At 36.0% G+C, this 18,335-nt stretch overlaps 1 protein-coding gene and 1 long non-coding RNA gene across 2 annotated transcripts in view; one reads left to right on the top strand and one right to left on the bottom strand.

Moving 5' to 3' along the window:
- LOC124410398 overlaps nucleotides 1-18,335 on the top strand; it is a 60,337-nt gene that overhangs the window by 31,436 nt on the left and 10,566 nt on the right. Inside the window, exons 2-7 of the mRNA XM_046888730.1 lie at nucleotides 1,559-1,765; nucleotides 6,271-6,333; nucleotides 6,828-7,022; nucleotides 7,698-7,739; nucleotides 8,214-8,405; nucleotides 8,512-8,606. Coding sequence (XP_046744686.1) covers nucleotides 1,559-1,765; nucleotides 6,271-6,333; nucleotides 6,828-7,022; nucleotides 7,698-7,739; nucleotides 8,214-8,405; nucleotides 8,512-8,606 — 794 coding nt within the window. The remainder of the gene's footprint in view (nucleotides 1-1,558; nucleotides 1,766-6,270; nucleotides 6,334-6,827; nucleotides 7,023-7,697; nucleotides 7,740-8,213; nucleotides 8,406-8,511; nucleotides 8,607-18,335) is intronic.
- LOC124410399 lies at nucleotides 2,781-16,822 on the bottom strand. The gene is made up of 3 exons (XR_006929599.1): nucleotides 16,747-16,822; nucleotides 8,961-8,966; nucleotides 2,781-2,792 (listed from the first exon to the last, which is right to left on the bottom strand). It is a non-coding gene; the product is annotated as an uncharacterized LOC124410399 (long non-coding RNA).

Genomic DNA, 18,335 nt, shown 5'->3' with positions numbered 1-18,335 from the left:
GTGACTGAAAAAAATTAACGTTTAAAAATGTTCAACTCAATTTTCTTCTGAAATTGTAATTCGAAGACTAATTCTGGCATTTTGGAAAATCTCCGAGATTTTATCCACACAACACCAAATGTTTCTCGAAAAATTGAAATCGAAATGCGCGCTTCAAGGCTAAAATTCTGTTTTCGGAAGACATTATCGAAAGAGTCCACAATTAAAAAAGACTGCAGTAAATGATATCGAGAACGTGATCCAAATTGATTCAGTCAACAACCAACCATTAAGCACCAGGCAATTATAACGAACATTTAAATATTTTCAAGATGAGGTTACGACTGAGTTTTTTGATATTGGGAATTACTTTGAGCATCACATTTTCAGTCGTCGAAGAAAATTTTCCGCTGATCCGTGGAAGCTGAAGTCACGTGGCCTGTTTCTTACTCTTCAGTGTACAATATATTGCATCCAGTCGAAAAAGATTTCTGGCAATCATATCGAAGTTAGCAACGTTATCGTAACGATTCATGCCGAGGAAAAACCGTTGTTTCGCTATTTTGGAATTGCCTGAAATTCAGTGAACCGTGATAAAACAAAACACATTCATATTTTAAAATCTCAATTCTTTCAAAATCATTGTGAAATTAAGAAAATTGAAAAATACTTTGGTACAAAATTCGAATATTTATAGCCTATGCTATAGCGGACAAATTTACCTCTGAGGCCGACTAAGTGCGCCATAAGACAAGTTTTAGCGTCTTGGTAGTATAGAATAAAGTTAGGCATGGCATTCAGAGTATCGAGTAAGTTACCAAGAAAGACCTAGAGGATTTAATATGGTAAAAAACCGAAAAATGTGGTTTTTCAACCCGTTACACTACGATGATCCATTGACATATATTTTAATGCTCCGAATATTTGTACAGTTCTTTTGTAATTGTTTAATACACGCGACAATATTTTGTTAGCATCAAATTCTCTCTGACGATGTTGTGGATGAGAATTGCATTAGTAAATATCCCGCAAAATTGATATTTCATGATCGAAGTATCGAGTATTTACTAACGCGCTGTATCGAACAGAATAGCGATTATGATTTTACTCGTTCCAAGCAACAAAATGCTGATAAACCTCTGCGTACTCGCCAAAAATGTTTTTACACGACAAAATTCAGACGGTGAATTAAAGCCACAAAAATATCTTGTATATTTTATAGCTAAGAAGAGCTGAGGAGCAGTGTTGTGTGTCTCATACTGCTAATTTCGAAGGCAATCCAGCCCAGTGACGAGTAGAAATCGTGATACAAAGACTGTGTTTACTCGTCTACGTGAGCATAAAAATTCGAAAAAAAAATTTACCGCTAAAAAAGTCGATATAGAGCAATGTAATGTCATGTGACATTCTTGTCATAGGAGAAATCATTCCACCTGTTTTTTTTTTGTTTAATATGCATTTCCATTTATTAGATTGATAAAATACATAAAAAAACATCTATTGTAAGACGGCCATAACTTCAGGACCTAAGGGCGACAAATTAATTAATCCTACTGCAATATCTCCTTTTTGTTTTCAGGGTGTAGATACGAAGGCCGCAGATACGAGGAGGGCGCTGTCGTTTCCACTTCAGAACCGTGTCTGCAGTGCCGTTGCGTCGAGGCCTCGCTGAGATGTCGTCTTCGCGTCTGTCCGCGAACCCCAATTCCTACACCGGCCGAGTGTCGCCTCCGCATTTCTGCGGACCAAGAATGCTGCTCGGAGATCGTCTGCGGGGAATCGAGGCGTCAGTATATCCACGTCCTTTGGTCACACATCTAAACAAACTTATAGGTATCACCGCTTTCCCACGCAGTTTGCCAGCTCAAAATTGGTAAAGGCTGGAATCTCTAGAGAATGGAGTTTCCAGTCAATTGCCGTTATTAAACTGCATAGTATTGCGGAAAGTTTGAATCGTACCTAATAAGGTGGTAATCAATACGCATCGCATTACGTAGTACATACGTTGTGCGAGATTTTTATTTATTCAGTTACCTCAAGTAAGGATCATATATTAGAGTTGGAAAGTCAGAAGATACTATTGACAAAGGTATCAAGTATGCCAGATTTCTAAACGATCTTCAAGTGTATCGAATTTACTGGAATTAAATTTGAAACCACTTGTTGTATGTGAAATTAAATACTGCATACGAGCATGGGATAAGTGTTCGTTCTATTTAGAAAAATAACAGATATGTCCCGAAGAAATAATGAAGTAATCATCTTTCGAACATCTGAACCAAGTCAGTTTTACACGATACTCTTCGATGCTGTTAGCTGCGACAATAGTATTCTAGGTTATGTAGACGAATTAACCGTTCTTTTTGATTTATATGATAGATTTTTCTTGGTATCCTGGGTCAATGATGAAAAACATTTATACAGGTTAACCTTCCAACCCTTTGCTGGGGGCACTCCTCAGAACTATAAAAATTTGATTGAACACAACTTACGTTATGTATGATCCTTTCGACGACAACCAAAAACAAAAAAACAAAGAATACGAGGAACCACTTTGGCCATCAGACACAACCATTCTCAAGAACCAATAGACGTTACAGATAAGATAAGAAATTAAAAACCCAATGGTATACTTACTAATTCTGACACAAAAGGACCACCTAAGGTCAATCGCTGAACCTACTCTTGCAGTTTTACATGTAAACAAAACCAAAGTGTCTTGAGCAACATCATATGCTGTTTATAAGCCTAAGTCGTCGTCTGTAAAAAGGTCAGAGCTAGGTATAAATCTTTCCGATATTCCACTCTCTCCTCTAAACTATTACTATTATTAAAAAGCCTTAACATAAGAAAACCGAGAGATGATTTATTTATCCGGCTCTTTTGGAGACATTATTTTTCCAATGAATTAAGACCAAAACTGTTATGGAGGTGTAAATGTGCCCAATGCGGTTAGAGCGACTGACGGACTCTGCCAAAACAAAGGACCGCATAGTGTCAGATGTCGAATATCGTGATGGTGACTAACTGCCGAAGTTACCAAGTCAGATCATCGACTAAGGAAAGGATAACAGGTCTACTTATTAGAGATCGGGTTGTAAAAGATATTACTTAAATTCTCTGTGTCCGATCTCAATTTCACAGCATCGTTATCACCTGGTGTATTACTACAATCAATATCTGCCTGTAATTCTTATCTCGGCCGAGCATACTAACCTCAAAAGAGTTAACAATACGGTTGCAATCTACCCTATGTTTTGGCAAGGTTCCTTGCTTTTTCGGAACAACGAACATATGCCTTTGTGTTCATTGATTCTTATCTTAAGAAATCTGCTAGTCTGGCCGATGTAACAGTTGTTGCACTCATTGAAAGGTCTTTTGTAGATCAGATTTTAACATTGTGCTTTCCGAACCTGATCTTTCGGTAAAACAAACAAACTTGACGAATCGTTCGTCTTCTTAAAAATACATCTGATCCGGAATCTGCTATTGGCCAGACACAATGCTCGTGACAGCCCATTCACATATGGAAACATCATTATTGATTTGAGATTGGATTCCATGTCCTTACCTTCAGATTTCGCATGACATCTATTCTTGAGAGTTGCCAATCTGGGTTCAGTACACCGATCTACTCATTTCATCTGTAACGCCTAGTGGTTCTTGAGAATTGTTGCACCAGATGGCCAAAGTGGTTCCTCGTTGCATGGTTTGTTTTTTATTTTGGTCTTTTAGGCTGTTTTAGGCTGTTTGTCAAATGGATCATGTATGACATAAGTTGTGTTCAATAAAATTTTTAGAGTTCCGAGACGGGCACCCATAAAGGGCTAAAACGCTGAGTTGTGTGGATGCTTTTTATCATTGACCTTGGATTCCAAGAAAAAGCTATCATATTGTAAGTCATGTTTGTATTTGTCTTTAAATACATGTGAATTATGACGATACATGTTTCAAACTAATTCCGTTACCATCTGACTATCGGAAAATGTATCTTGCAGTCGCATTATTTAGATAACGTTGATTTAGTACTGCGAAAATTTTTATTTATTGTAAATTGAACATTTTTGTCAATCAATCATTCGTTCGTATCCGACTAGTATCGACAAATACCGAAAAAGCACTCAAATCCATGATTGTCTTGTCTTGACTCTCTTTTCTAGGGACTCTAGAAAAAGTCACTCCCGCCTATCGTCTCGCAAAATCGACCTTAATGACTCTGTCGTTTAGGGTTAAATCACACACTGGTGAAAATAATTTCTACCATATTCTATGAAAAAACGGCAAACATTGGAAATCGTAAAATATCATCGTTTTCATGTAAATTTTTCGCGTAGCACACGATAAAATATTACGGAAAGTTGCAATTGTCTACAACTAGTATCAAAATAAAAGGAACACAATTATCTAAAAACTGTAGATAAAACTTCGTAAATCTTCATAAAAAGTGCGAACTTTAGTGGAATTCTACCAATAAGTACGAAAATATAAAATTGAACAGGAACACTAAGAGGTTTACGTGGATAATTGTAAAAACTGGGAGTTCTTATAAGTGTCGACTAAATTCATAACTTGAAATTATAAATCACGAAATTTCCAAAGAATTTCGCACCAGAAAAGACAATCAATTGCGACGCACGATTCTTTATAATAAGATTACTAATATCTACGAGAACGTACTAGTTACTATTGGTGAACTACCGCTAGATGTCGCATCTCTTTCACAAGGAAAACTTACCGAAGTACTTAGGTATGAATACGTACAAATTAAGTACTTAGCAGACAGGTTTTTGTAATCAAAGACTTTCTTCAGCTTTTGAGTATGACCGCGATGGAATAAAAGATGATGCCGTATGATTTTGATTAACCTTGTCTCAATAGATTAATTTTATGGAAATATCAAATGTGAAACTAGTTCCTGTGAATGAAGATTCCTGCGATAATTTACAGAAAATGGTATTTATCCTAGCGATCAACGTCTGCAAACAATCGTGGTGAAGCAGGTGGTTGTATAATTATCTAAAAATAATCACGAAATTCTACAGAAAACATGATTAAAGAACTACGATTGTTTTTCAAATTCCTTCAAAAATCTTAGAAATTTTTATAAAGTGTCATAAGAATTTTTTTCACCAGGGAACGAACATGTTTTATGGAATTGAAAAATTCTAATCGCTAAAAAGAACAAACGTATCAAAAAATTAATCATGAGTTTGCAATCTTTCAAAGAAATATCTCACGAGTTAAAAAAAAAAAACGTCGATATGATGAAAATGTAGAAATTGTTGATACTTTCAATTATAGCTGAGAAACATTTGCGCCTTTGTCGAAAACTACTTTGACAGAAACTCTGGATCTGTTCTTGAACCAGAATGTCAGAGTCAATGTGAGCTTCGCGTGGTCATTTCATATCCCCGGCTGGAAAGTCTGGTGAAGCGATGACAATCTGTTTTTTACACACTGAAATATATGAAAACTAAAAGAAAATCAGAGTCAACTCCAATTCCGAAATTCGTTGCGAATTGAACATTATTCGTTTATTGTCAACTTAGAAAATTGAATAACCCAGAAAAATTAGGAATTTTATGACGAAAGCGGAATTGAGGCTCTTATACTACATTTTGCATTCCAGATTTTGTTTTACATCCAATTCTTCAAACCTTTTGCTACTACAACATATTATTATGGTATCGAAATGACACACCTATTAGCTTAGTCACTGAAAAGTTTCTGAATTTCTGTTGTAAGAGTTGATGTTGGTGACAATTATGGTAGTAATTGAATATTGCTCGTCTCGAAAAGCTTCTATTTTTCAGCAACTGTGCATAGTTGCGACATTTTATTTTAAATTCAAAAATTATTTTCTGTAACTGTCAAAATTTTCAAACTCGAGTTGTGGCTGAGAGAAGTTCAGTTTTCGTTGCCGTAATTTTTTGGATTACGCCTACCGCAGACTATTCGATTTATTCAACATAAATCATTTTATAAAGGTTAACGTTTTTCTTTTTCAATTGTGTTTGCATACTGATAAAAATTCTGCACTAAAGGTTATGGAACCGAAAAGTTTTGCTCAGATCTTTACCGAAACAATGTTACGTCTGTAGCAGAAAATGTTTTTGATTTGGTTCTTCATGAATTTGGATGAAATTGTTATCATTTTATAAAAGTCCCGAAGAAACATGAGGTTTTGGATTCAGGCGTTAATTACAACCGTTCTTGCATTCACATCCCTAATAGTGACACACCCAATCAATATGTTACAGAATAAGTTGAACTGTTTTGAGCTTTTTTCAGATGACAATGAAAATGCTCTAAGACGCATAGATATCGAACCAGATGACGTCACAGAGGAAGATGGTATGATCGTTAATAATATTTCTATACAAAACTTGACACTTCCTACAGTGACAGTATCTAGATACACTCAAATTTGATTAATATTTGTTCAGGGTTGTTTGGCAATAATGCCTTCAAGAAATATTTTCTGAAAATGTTAGGCATTTCAGCCTATAAGTTATAACAAATCGATAATAAAGCAGTCCAGCTTTATGAATAAAAACAAAATTGGAATAAGTCTTATACCGTGAGATACTCTTACTCAAGAAAAAGATAATTTCTTTACGATTGACTAAATCATTTGCGAGTCGAATCATGCTTTCAAAATCACTAAAATGAAACTGTACTGTCACAAAATCCTCCAAAAACATTCTTGTTTTCTAAATAAGTTTCGTCACGTAAACATTTTTACAATAGATTCCTAATATCGAACGTGCACGTTCAATCGTACGTATAACTGTAACTTGCAATATGGGTTTTATTTCTCCTGTGAAACTGAAATTTTGCAGGTTCAGGGTGCCTCTTTGAAGGAGTTCGATACGGCGCTGGTTCCGCAATGATGGCAACAAGACGTTGCGAGTATTGCTACTGTATACTAGGTTCACGGCGTTGTGTCCGGCCGAAATGCCTCTTGCCATTACCAGGGTGCACTCCCCTCTATGCTCCACACTCTTGCTGTCCAGTCGCCTATAATTGCACCCACGATCAGGGTAAGACAAAGATGGTTTTGTCTTCGGTATGGTAAAATTAACAGTATTTTTACGGCATAGGCATTGAAAAGTCCACTTATTGTGGCAGTTTTCGTTCTGTAAAGCGACGCTTTATACGGCAGCGAACAAAGTTGCGGAATAAAATCTTTATTCTGCAGTTTTGATGCGCAGTTCGAAGTGCGCATCCCAAACTGCCGAATAAAGTAGCTTCGTCGAACAGATCGCGACATAACCTCACTCTTCGTTTTGCTTTTCAATGCCCATACTGTAAAAAATATTGTATGTGGCATGCCCGTAAACCGTATTTCGGCTCGGATAATTTCAGTACTCGCTTCTGGCTCGCTTCCGGCTCGCCTTCAGCTCGTCCTGAAATCTTTATCCTTGCCAAAAAAACCGACGGTTTACGGGCATGCCACATAAATAGCCATTGTTCGATTGATGAAGCAAGTCAATTGAGGAAGAGACAATATCTCTTGGAATGTCTTCTGAAACTTCCGAGCTTGAATTCACTTTTAACACGAAGCAAATGTAAACGCTTCAAAAGAAGCTTAGTTTCTTCAAAGTTTCTTTGAAGAATATGAAACGGTACAATGTAGATTGAGGCTTTTCAGTAATAACTGATAACTATACCGCTAATATTACTCAACTGTCGACACTATATGGTTCGTGTTTTAGGTGAAGAGACTTCGACAACGACCCAATCGCTGTCCTTGAATGGTGAGTCCTAGAATATGGAGTTCTGAATTAACTACACGAAGAAAAATTGTAATTTGTCGTTACACTATACAGTTGTCTTTACCTGAGAATTTAGTATGTCTTATTATTTTTTTTTTTTGTTTGTGCATGGTCACTTCCACTATATTTTATGTTAGTAAAATAATGAAGTGATGTTCAAGCCTTGTTCTGAAAAATGCAATAAACTTGGCAAACAGATTGACGATTGCAACTATCAGAGAATGAAAAACGAAAATACATATTTACTTCTGAAACATATTCGTGTAATTGCAACGATGTTTAAGAGTTACCGTAACGATACTAATTGGACCATAATTTCCTGGCAACCGTAACGATATGAAATTTTTCTCAGTGATGTCTGATTAATTAGCGTCCCGTGGCTGAGGAAAATGTAACTCAGGAGCCTCGAGGGCTGCATGATCTTGTGCTTTTACTGAGGTTATTATACTCTATCAGGTTGTCGCGTGGGAAATCGAGTCTATAACGAAGGTGAGATGGTGAGGGATATTGCGGGGAAGGCACCCTGCGACAACTGCTTCTGTGCCATGGGAGTCGTGCGTTGTGTGCCACTGGCTTGCGCTCCACCGCTCCAGGGCTGTAGCCCAATTGTTAGAGAAGGTCAATGTTGTCCATCGACCTACAATTGCAGTGAGTACCGTCAGACATGTGGATAGCGTGTGTTGCGAAACGTAATCGGGGCGCAACGCGAAGGTGGGATTTGTTGATTCGAACCCTGATTTTTGTAATGCCACAGGTGGAAGCATCGAGGTGAAGGCTACTCAGAACTACGCCTCGTACGCGTTCGTCAGCAAAGATTACGCCAACTTTCGAAAGGAAACGCACTTTCATGTAAGTTCTTTTTACGGATACCTCGGCGATTATATATACCCTAAGAGTCTCAGAAAACTGAAGATCCAAGTACGCATTTGGAAAGATTTTCATTCACTCAGGCACGGTGGTTAACTGTCCCTGGTTAGTTCCCGAGGTGATCTGTCAATACGTGCAAGCATTTCTAGGTTATGTTGACTTCAGGGCGTTCCACCAATTTTTAGGCTATGCTAATATAGGCTTTGAATCGAAGTTTCAATCTTCTGTAATGAAAGTGCATATGCAAAGAATTTTTTGCAGCGGGGGGCAGAATCTTCTTCGAGAGGTTTTTTGCGCCAACATTTTCATCCATGTTTTTTCCAATGTACGTAATACTCTAACCTAAAAATGGAAGGAATAATTTTTTTTATACTATTTTTAACCATGTAAGAATGGAAAAAACTTCCCTTTGTTCAAAATTTCACAGAAGTTTTCCCTTAAAAGCAGATCCACCATATTTTGGCTGTCTCAAATTCTCAACGCAACATAGCCTCGAGGTGCTCGCAAATTTTGCTAGCTAGTGTCTGCACGCAACTAGTTGGTCAACCTGGCAAGTAAGCTTGGCGTGAATTAATTGAATTGACCAATGGAATAACATAATTTGGCAAATGCACATTTGGTTATTCAGTTTTCTGATACTGTCGCGATATAATTTTAATACACTGCATTCAGTGAAGGACGTTACTAATGCATGTGAAATGATTATTATTCTTACCCTTGAGGAAATTTACGTGTCCAGCGACACGGAGACGTTCTCAGATTTTCCTCTGATATCTTGGTTTTTCGTGCACTTTACCCGGTATTCCAGTACTCTGTCCGATATAAAAATGACTCACTGCCGTGACACAAATTTTTGAGGAGTATTGAACACAGTTGGTTTTTTGTTTGTTTTTACTTTATTGGGTTTACATTTTCTTGTCACATCACTTGAAAATTATTCAGGGAGGTATTGAACGTAAATCTAGTTGAAAAATGTCAATTCAATTACTTGGAAGCTGCAAAAGAGTTAAGGCCTCACATACGTCTAGTAGCGTCAAAAATGCGCTTAAAAAAATGATCTTTTTACTAGGGATAACAAAAGAAATTAATAAAACATGTACATGTTGTTTATTAGTACTTAAACTTTGTGAAAAATTTATCCACTTTATTTTTACAAAAATTACTATATTAAAAATCACATGATCCACAACACTAAGAAAAAAAGCTGCTCCACGGTCGGCATCGTATCTCCAATAAATGTCGATCGGTCTGCAAAATTAAAAAAAATTCTTATGAAATAAAATATAGTTGTAGTATGTCGAGCCGGAACTTTGAATTTCGAAAAATTTAGCAATTTATGGCAGTTTAAAAAAAGTATTCGTTTGACATCATAAATTTTACACTTCAATAATTTTTATAAAATTTTTAAATCCAAATATCAAAAATCCGGTTGAACATACTATAACTACAACTTTATTTGGCAAGTATTTTTTTAAATTTTGTAGATCGATCAACATTTACTGGAGATACGATGCCGACCGTGGAGCAACTTTTTTTCTTAGTGTTGTGAATCACGTGATTCATTATCTAGTAATTTTTGTAAAAATAAAGTGAAATGAGATTTTTTATAAAGTTTAAATACAAATAAACAATGTGTACTATTTATTTTTATTAATTTCTATTGTCATCCCTACTAAAAAAAGTTTAAGAGGGAATCATATGCTACTCCGTTCCACTTTTCAGGTAAAAAAAAGTGAACATTTCGGTTGAGTCAGGAATAAACTAATTTTTTGTGCCTTAAAAAAAATTTCATGTCGAGCAAATAATCACTCTTGAAGTCAGGTGTACATCGTTAGGTTTTTTGAAATTATTTGAAGTCACTTGAGGTTTCGTGAGGTGATAGAGTCCTTTGAAGTTACATCAAGAGTTACTGGAAGTTCCTTGGCATCATGTGTAGTTACTTCAAATCACCCGAAGTCGCGTAAAGTTATGTAGGCTTACCTGATATCGTGTGAAATTTTTTGAAACCTTGACGTCCTGAATTCGAACGTGCACTCAACTTCAGGAGTGGAGCTTATACCCAATTTTAATGTCTTAATATGGGTATGTTCTAAAGTCTTAGAATATGTTTACTAGAGGATCCGACTCTGCGTGCTTCAAGCCTCACTTTTCATGGTTTGTTCATTTCATTTTCTTAGTCTTTTTTCGTAATCTGAAGATAATAGAAAAGTTTGTTTAATATTCTTTCAAGAATATTTGAAAAAGTATTAGAGACGTCGAAGCCTGATTTTTTACATGCAAATTACATGTTACGCGCTTAATCTTTTGCTTATCTGTCCTCTTCTAGTGCTTTTTCCGTGAAAATATGTTTTCGCTTCATAATTAACGGTATATCTAATTCTATTTCAACAGGCGTTATGCTTCATGTACAAATAGAATGCAATTGCCATGTAATTTCGACGATATAAATCAAAAACGGTTCCCGAAAATGTATTTAGATCATCACGATCACCATTATTACCGTTGCCTGTATATTGGACCGCTAATCATCTGTAATTTTCTGATATATATTTCAGGCTTACTGAATAATCAAAACGGTAAACAAATCAAGAGACACGAAAATGTCTCGCGCTAAGTATAGGAAAAAAAAAAAATTACGCGCGAGACGCGGTCTTTTTACTGTGGTGATGAGCCTATACAGCGAAAATATTATAACATATTTCTCCCCTTTCGAGATCAGCCGTGACTGCTGACAATTTTATTGAGAACATAGTTTTGAAGAGCTTTCATTTAAGCTTTACATCAATGCAATCGGTGAACGGAGAGCCGAAATATATCAGTTGTACCTAACCTAAATCAGTCTACAAAACAAGGCGACCAATCGCATATGCTTGGCAGTAGCGACCGACTGCGACCATTCATGGTTGAAAATCATCCATAATCCAAGGCTAGACATACAGACGCATCGTCCATGGTGTTTACCACGATCCAATTTTTTCTTTGTGTAAATAATGTTTGTGCGAAATTATGACCGACATTTACTCCCAAAAGGCAACCTGAAACAGCTTGCTGAAAGTTGATGTAAGTATGATGGTAGAGTTTTTCCGTAAAATGAGTCACGTTTGTAAGTCATGTAAAGTAAGTCATGTTTTATATCATTTATAAGATTTGGTATGTATATATGGGGTATTCCACGTCAAATTAGTAGCCCATGTACCTCAGCCTCTGCGATTTCCATCACTTTTATTATGACGTTTATACCAACTCAAAAAGGTCTTGGAATTTTTTTCCGATTTTTTATATACCGTTGTAATCGGATAAGAATCATATAGATTCTATGATTTGAAATGTGATTTTTAAGTACTACACGATAATTGGATCTCAACATATACTATTTTTTTCGTCGGAGTTGAAGTTTTCTTATTATTTTTCTATTCCCCGGTCTAAATAGATCACGAAATCATGAAAATAATGTGATGCTGCGATCTATTTAAATCGAGGCATATAAAAGAAACGAATAAAAAAATAACAATAATAATTCTGACACGAAAAAGCTAGAAACTTGCAAGAAACAAAAAACAAATATTGAGATCCTGTTATCGTGTGGTGCTCAAAAATTACATTATGAATCATAGAAACAGTTTGGATTTTTTAAGATTTCAAAAAACGGCGTCTTCGTAATTGGTTTTATGATTTTGTATAAATTTCACCAATTACTAAGGAAAATCTGAAACAATTCGCGAGACCCTTTTAGATCGATAAGGACAAAAAACTAAAAAATGATCGGAATCGAAGAAAGTGAAGTACATGGGCTGCTAATTTGACGTGAAATGCCCCACATATTTAATTGAACGTCCCAATGTACGTCAATCGGGTGGGACCTGGTACGAACAAAGCAATACATTTTGACGTGAAATATGGTGCAGTACCATCATTTTAGTACATTGTTTGAAGGTGGATGCAAGCATCTATTGCTTCTCTCATGTGGGTTCATCGAAGAAGCGCAGACCTGGCACCTACAGAAGTCATTTGATAGTAACAAAAATCGAAAAGCAAGGGTTGAAATATACAGAAAGCTTGGCTCTCATTGAACAACGTATTTCGTAAACAATCAGTCGACTACGTTACACATGATGCGAATGAACGGACGGAAATAATGTCAGAACCAATGTTGAAAAGTTTGTAAACATAAGAAATAAATCAGTAGATATCATTTAGATCGATTTTTTCATCTATAATAATATTGCGCCGTAAAAACGCAGCCAATATGGCTTCGTATTCTCAAACAATGATGCCCTCACTTTTAGGGTTATGAAAACCAAGTTGTTAAAATAATCGGGAGAATGAATAAGAAAGCATTTGAACATACTCTGAAACGTACGGGTGAAAAATTTATGAAGTATATTTTACACAAAAGAAGAGATATTTGTCAGGTAATCATCAATAAATAATTCTATTAATGAGTCCAACAGCCTGGCGATTATTTTTAGCTAGATACGTTTTTATTCATCAGTTACGACTCAATATGCAATGCAGCGGAAATGAGACGCAAGATTAGAGATTATCAAGATACCAATTATTATTACTCCACATATGAACGACTCGAACAAAAGCTGTAATGACACACGCAACAGAATAAAAGCTGCAGAGCCTTTTGGTGTAGCATAGTTGTTTCCATCTAATTCTAAACGGAGTCTTATCACATCAAACCTAATCTCGATGTCTAATTGGAAATACATTTGGGTACCGGTGATAAAAATATTCTAATTACCCAAGTTGAGTGTGGAAAATTCGACAGCTTCTTCGTACTGTAGTTTTGATGAAGTGTTCAACCTCATTGAGGTAAGTTTAAGAAATGAGAGAATTAGGTACCTTAAAGACCCGTAAAACAGGCCTTTTGCAAACATTATGTCTAAAGTCACGAATAGCTCTACACTCTCGATTTGTTTTAAATTCAGTCATCCATTTGTTTTCCTTATTCACACTTGAGAAAAAGCCATTCAGCTTCAATAATCAAAATGTTATTAACAATAACGTGCAGCATTGCGCGCGGTGCACCATTGAACGGTGAACATGAAATTTCGAAAACCGCTCGAATGATTTAGATGAAAGTTTAAACTAAGGTAGATAGTTACAGTCCTTACAGCATATTAGGAGCAAAACGGAGAAAATGCGTGAAAAAAAAAATAAAAAAAATCTTACCCCGAACAAGAGGAGCAAATTGAATACTGCAAGAAAAAATAGATTTTAAGTTCGTTTTTTCAAAATCTGCTCCCAACAAGCTGTAGTGAACATCTTCTAGATTGTAGAATCATTTTTTTTTTATTTTGTTTTAGATGAGTTGATTACCCGAAATCATGTTCACCGTTCAATGGTACACCGCGTTCAACTCTGCACGTTATTGCTAATAACTTTTTGATTACTGAAGCTAAATGACTTTTTTTCGAGTGTGAATGAATCTGATGAATAGGCAATTCATGTTGATTCATCTAAAAAAAATCAGGCGTCTATCGTTATGCATAACTTCAAAAATAATATTTGAGAAAAGGCCTGTTTTATGGCACTCAAGGGTACCTAACCCCTTTAAATATTCAGAATATGACTACTCTTGTACGATATTCATGATAACGTAATCAAATATGTATATCATGGTGTGAAATCTAACCTAATCATGAGAGCGTTGCTTGGTGGAAGTCACTATCTAATGTAGACGAGAGATCGTATAATCGTTTATAATATTTCAATCAGCTTTCAGATGCACATGTACTTTGATCTGGCTCACTGATTGGCAAGCAAGTGTCAAATCTAGCTCTATTATTCCTACAATTTCTGTTCATTCATTCATGACCATGTGATTTAGAAATTTTTATGCCACATGATGCAAACTGCTAATAATTGCTTTTACACTATTTATGGTTTGTTGTATTCTTCGATTCATAACTCTCGGTGGAAACATGCGTGAGATGTGTAACGCTTTGTTTTACGTGATTGATTTTTCCGTCAAGTAATACCTGAAGGCTATAACGGATTACATTGAAATAATGAGTCGATACCGAAATTCGTTAGTCATAGCAGAATCCCATGTCAGCATGGTTTTCAGAGCAAATACAAGCCCAGGATATCCTCAACATTGCACGGAGGGAAAGGAATTCTTGAACCAACAAAATAGATTTTGTTCGGGTCCATTTAGTTCAATCTAGCATTCCGTATTTGTTCCACATACGATGACTTCAATTGCGAAATTTCGATTTAGTTAGTTGGTCAAAATGAATTAGTCAAGCGAATTCCTTGATTCAACAAAAGCCTTTCATATCGCGATCGAGTAAAGCATAATTCGACTGAACCTTATAATTCAAAATTGAGTCAATTAACTGTTTTCATGCAATATTGAGGCCGCTAAAGGGACATTATTGAAATCACTAGTTTTCTTTTAGTGGCCTCAATATTGCATGAAAAGTCTCACGATGGATCATTTTACTCCTAATTCTTCCGAGAATGGCGGAAGGTCCCTCAAATATGCACTTTTTTGCACCTGAAGTGCGGGAAATGTGGGAATAGCGACACGCGTCAAAAAACCACACATTTTTTTGATGATTTACGGAATATGAGTAACCTTCTTCGATTCCGCTACAAAAAAGCTATGCACCCTCGAAATTTCAACTCATTCCGATCGTTTGTTCATTTAATATATGAAGAAAACGAATGTATTCGCTCGGTCGGTAAAGGTAGGACTGCTATATCGCGTTAAGCCTGCGTTTGAAGAAGTTACGTGTTCGACGACCCTGCTCAGTTTATCTTATATCTGCATCTAAATTTTGTGAGGAATTCTGTACACAATCGGTTCGTGGACGTTTTCTAGATTGTTCAACTACATTGACGTGTGCAATTGTGTATGTAACTAACAGTGCGGTTATACACACATTAGAACACCACAGCTTACAACAGTTGACCTAAAACGCATACGCCATCTAGCTGTGGTAAATTGATACATTACCGACGTAGCAGGCTAGTCGCCATGTTATCAACACTACTAAGTCGGAAAAGTGTCCTATTTACATTTGACATGAAGTTTGCAGAATAACTAAATTACTAAAGAAATAACCAAATTCAGGATGTGGAATTTCATACTCACCAAAACTCGGCGTGTGGAATGCTCCACATAGTCCACACAACTTCCACCGGGCCTGTACAAGGCACATCAAGCTTGGAACGAGTGAAGTTAGTTAAACGATTTTTGGCAAAAATTTATAAATGACGTAAAAGAATTGTTTCGACACAATATTAACAACATAACTGTCTAGTCACAGTGCCAAAACCAGTTTTGGACACTGATTCAATTTGTCCAACATAATTAATGGAAATAATATTCATGTGTTTCATAGTCATAAGTTCATAATGAAGTGTAAATCTACAAATTAGTCATAATTATTCGACTAGTTCGAATTGGTTTAATGAACTGCCGAGCACTTGATAAGGTTAGACGCAAAGCTATCAGTCTTGCGAAACCTAAATGTATGCACATGTGATCGGGTAAACTTGGTCTGACAATCAATAACATCTTTGAAATAACTAGATGTGCGATAAGACCATCTTAAAATAACAATGATTTTCTTCTAAAACAATTCTCTGCATTTCAAACTTATCAATGTCTACAAAAAGTAGCTTATACCAAAGAACGAGTACCATACCATAAAATTTGTACGAAAAGTAGTATTATCCACCCAAAAAGCATCTCTGGTGTAAAAGCCTTTCACCAAGTACATTGAATGTGGTCATTATTTACAAAAATGCCTTCTTTCATTCAATCACTTTATACAGAAAATTCATTTCACGAGAACACTGTACAAAAATAAATATCCTCATTCCCTGTACAAAAAAAAAAAAAAAAACAATTCAAATCACATACTACTGCCAAGTAGATGTCTATTAATTTACGTTGAAAGCATGATTGAAATTCAATATCATTTTCCATGCGAGATATAAGCAGTGCACACTCTCTGTGCTTTTGACGCCTAACAACTATGAGTATGCTACCGAACCTTGGCTACCATTACGTGATTGCAAGTGAAGGATTAGCAACTCGTAATGGAATTGAAAATCCAGAAAAAAATCAAACAAGTGGTACTTGGCGGGCCTGTGTAACCGAGGTCTCCCAACTTTGGTGCGGACTTCTCGGTATAAGCGAACGAGCGATTGCGTCGAATCATGCGTGTTTAGACGTCGAAGGCATATATACATCACCGTGATTCTCTTATATCGAGGAGTCGTGATGGTTATGGACGCATTCACACACATGCGACACCCGAGTTCTCCAGAAAGTAATGAGGGAATGCACCGACGATGAATTTTTTCAAACCCTAAGTCCCTAACCCCCTTGCGTTCTGTTATAATGACGTAGTACTGTACTTACGATTAGAACGAGACCGTGAAATTATGCCCCCAGAAACAATTTTCATCTCTCTTCATAGACGTAAAGATGAATTTTTGCTGTAGTAATTCGGAGCTTTCAATTGTTCTGATTGTAAAGTTGAAAAATTATTCAAGGAATCATGTTACTTTCAGCTTTTCAGTCTTAATTTTTTATGTTGTAACTAAACAGTAAAAATAAGTAGCATTTTTTTAGAATTTTTCACGCCATTTTTGAGTGGAAACGTTTTTACGAGTTTTACGACTTTCATTGTTTCTGGGTTCTAGATTGGAATCTAAATCGTATCGTAGAAACTCACATCACACTGAAAAAAAATTTTCAGTCGCTGCAAATACACTTTGTTAACGAAATATAATAATTATAGAATTACAGTTTACTTCCAGTAGCTTACCTTCAATTTTGCTTTAAAAAATTAGCGAATATTCTACAACTGATGATTCGAATGTTGAAGCTTTGTTAGATGCGGTGATTTTAATAGTACCGGAAATGTCTCACAACTCCATTGGAGTGGAGTATTTCGTGGTGATAACTTTGCCAAGTTCAGCTGACATGATGCCATGAGAATCTTGGGTGCCTAGGACAGACATCGCCTTATCAAATTGTTCGAAGAATGATTTATCTGCGCCGGTGTATGTCGTTGTGTCAATGCTCATATCTCGGGTTCATTTAAAATCGCCATTTCGACAAGGTCTTAAAATTCTTATTTTTAGTCTCGGAATATTCGGTTCAAGTTTTTCCAAAATCAAAGGTGTGGTACTGAGGTAAAATGCACTTTCACACTTATTTCGTAAAAAAGTACATAGCAATTATTGAAGAAAAAAAATGTCCACGCACAGTAATATCCTTTAATGCCTTGCCCTTCCGGCTAATTTTTTCTCAGCTCGAAACAAAATGCGAAATTTGATTCTATAGGAATTATGTGACAACAACGACTGACGATGCAGTCGACTTGAGAGATTGGAAATCATTGTCACATAATTCGTATAAAATCGAACTCGCATTTTGTTTCGGATTGCAACCAAGTTAGCCGAAAGGCCAAGACATTATCGAATATTACTGTATATCGGAATGATCATTCAAAGGGAAAACTTTATTACCATGTGAGTTTCTACGATGGAACGTAAAGATTGCAACCTAGAACTTAGGGACTACATTAAGACAAAAAAAAATGGAGAAAAATCTATTTCCTCTTTGAGAATGGCTCAATATTTTTTGAGAAAATCGGCGCTTCTCATTTCGATCGCATAAAAAATCAAGGTTAAAATTCAAAAAGTCACATTTTGAGAAAAGTCGTGATTTAAATG

This window comes from Diprion similis, chromosome 9 (genome assembly GCF_021155765.1).
Source record: "Diprion similis isolate iyDipSimi1 chromosome 9, iyDipSimi1.1, whole genome shotgun sequence".
Lineage (NCBI taxonomy): Eukaryota > Metazoa > Arthropoda > Insecta > Hymenoptera > Diprionidae > Diprion > Diprion similis.
Note: the sequence above shows the minus strand (reverse complement) of the source record. Positions and strands in the feature narration are given on the sequence as shown.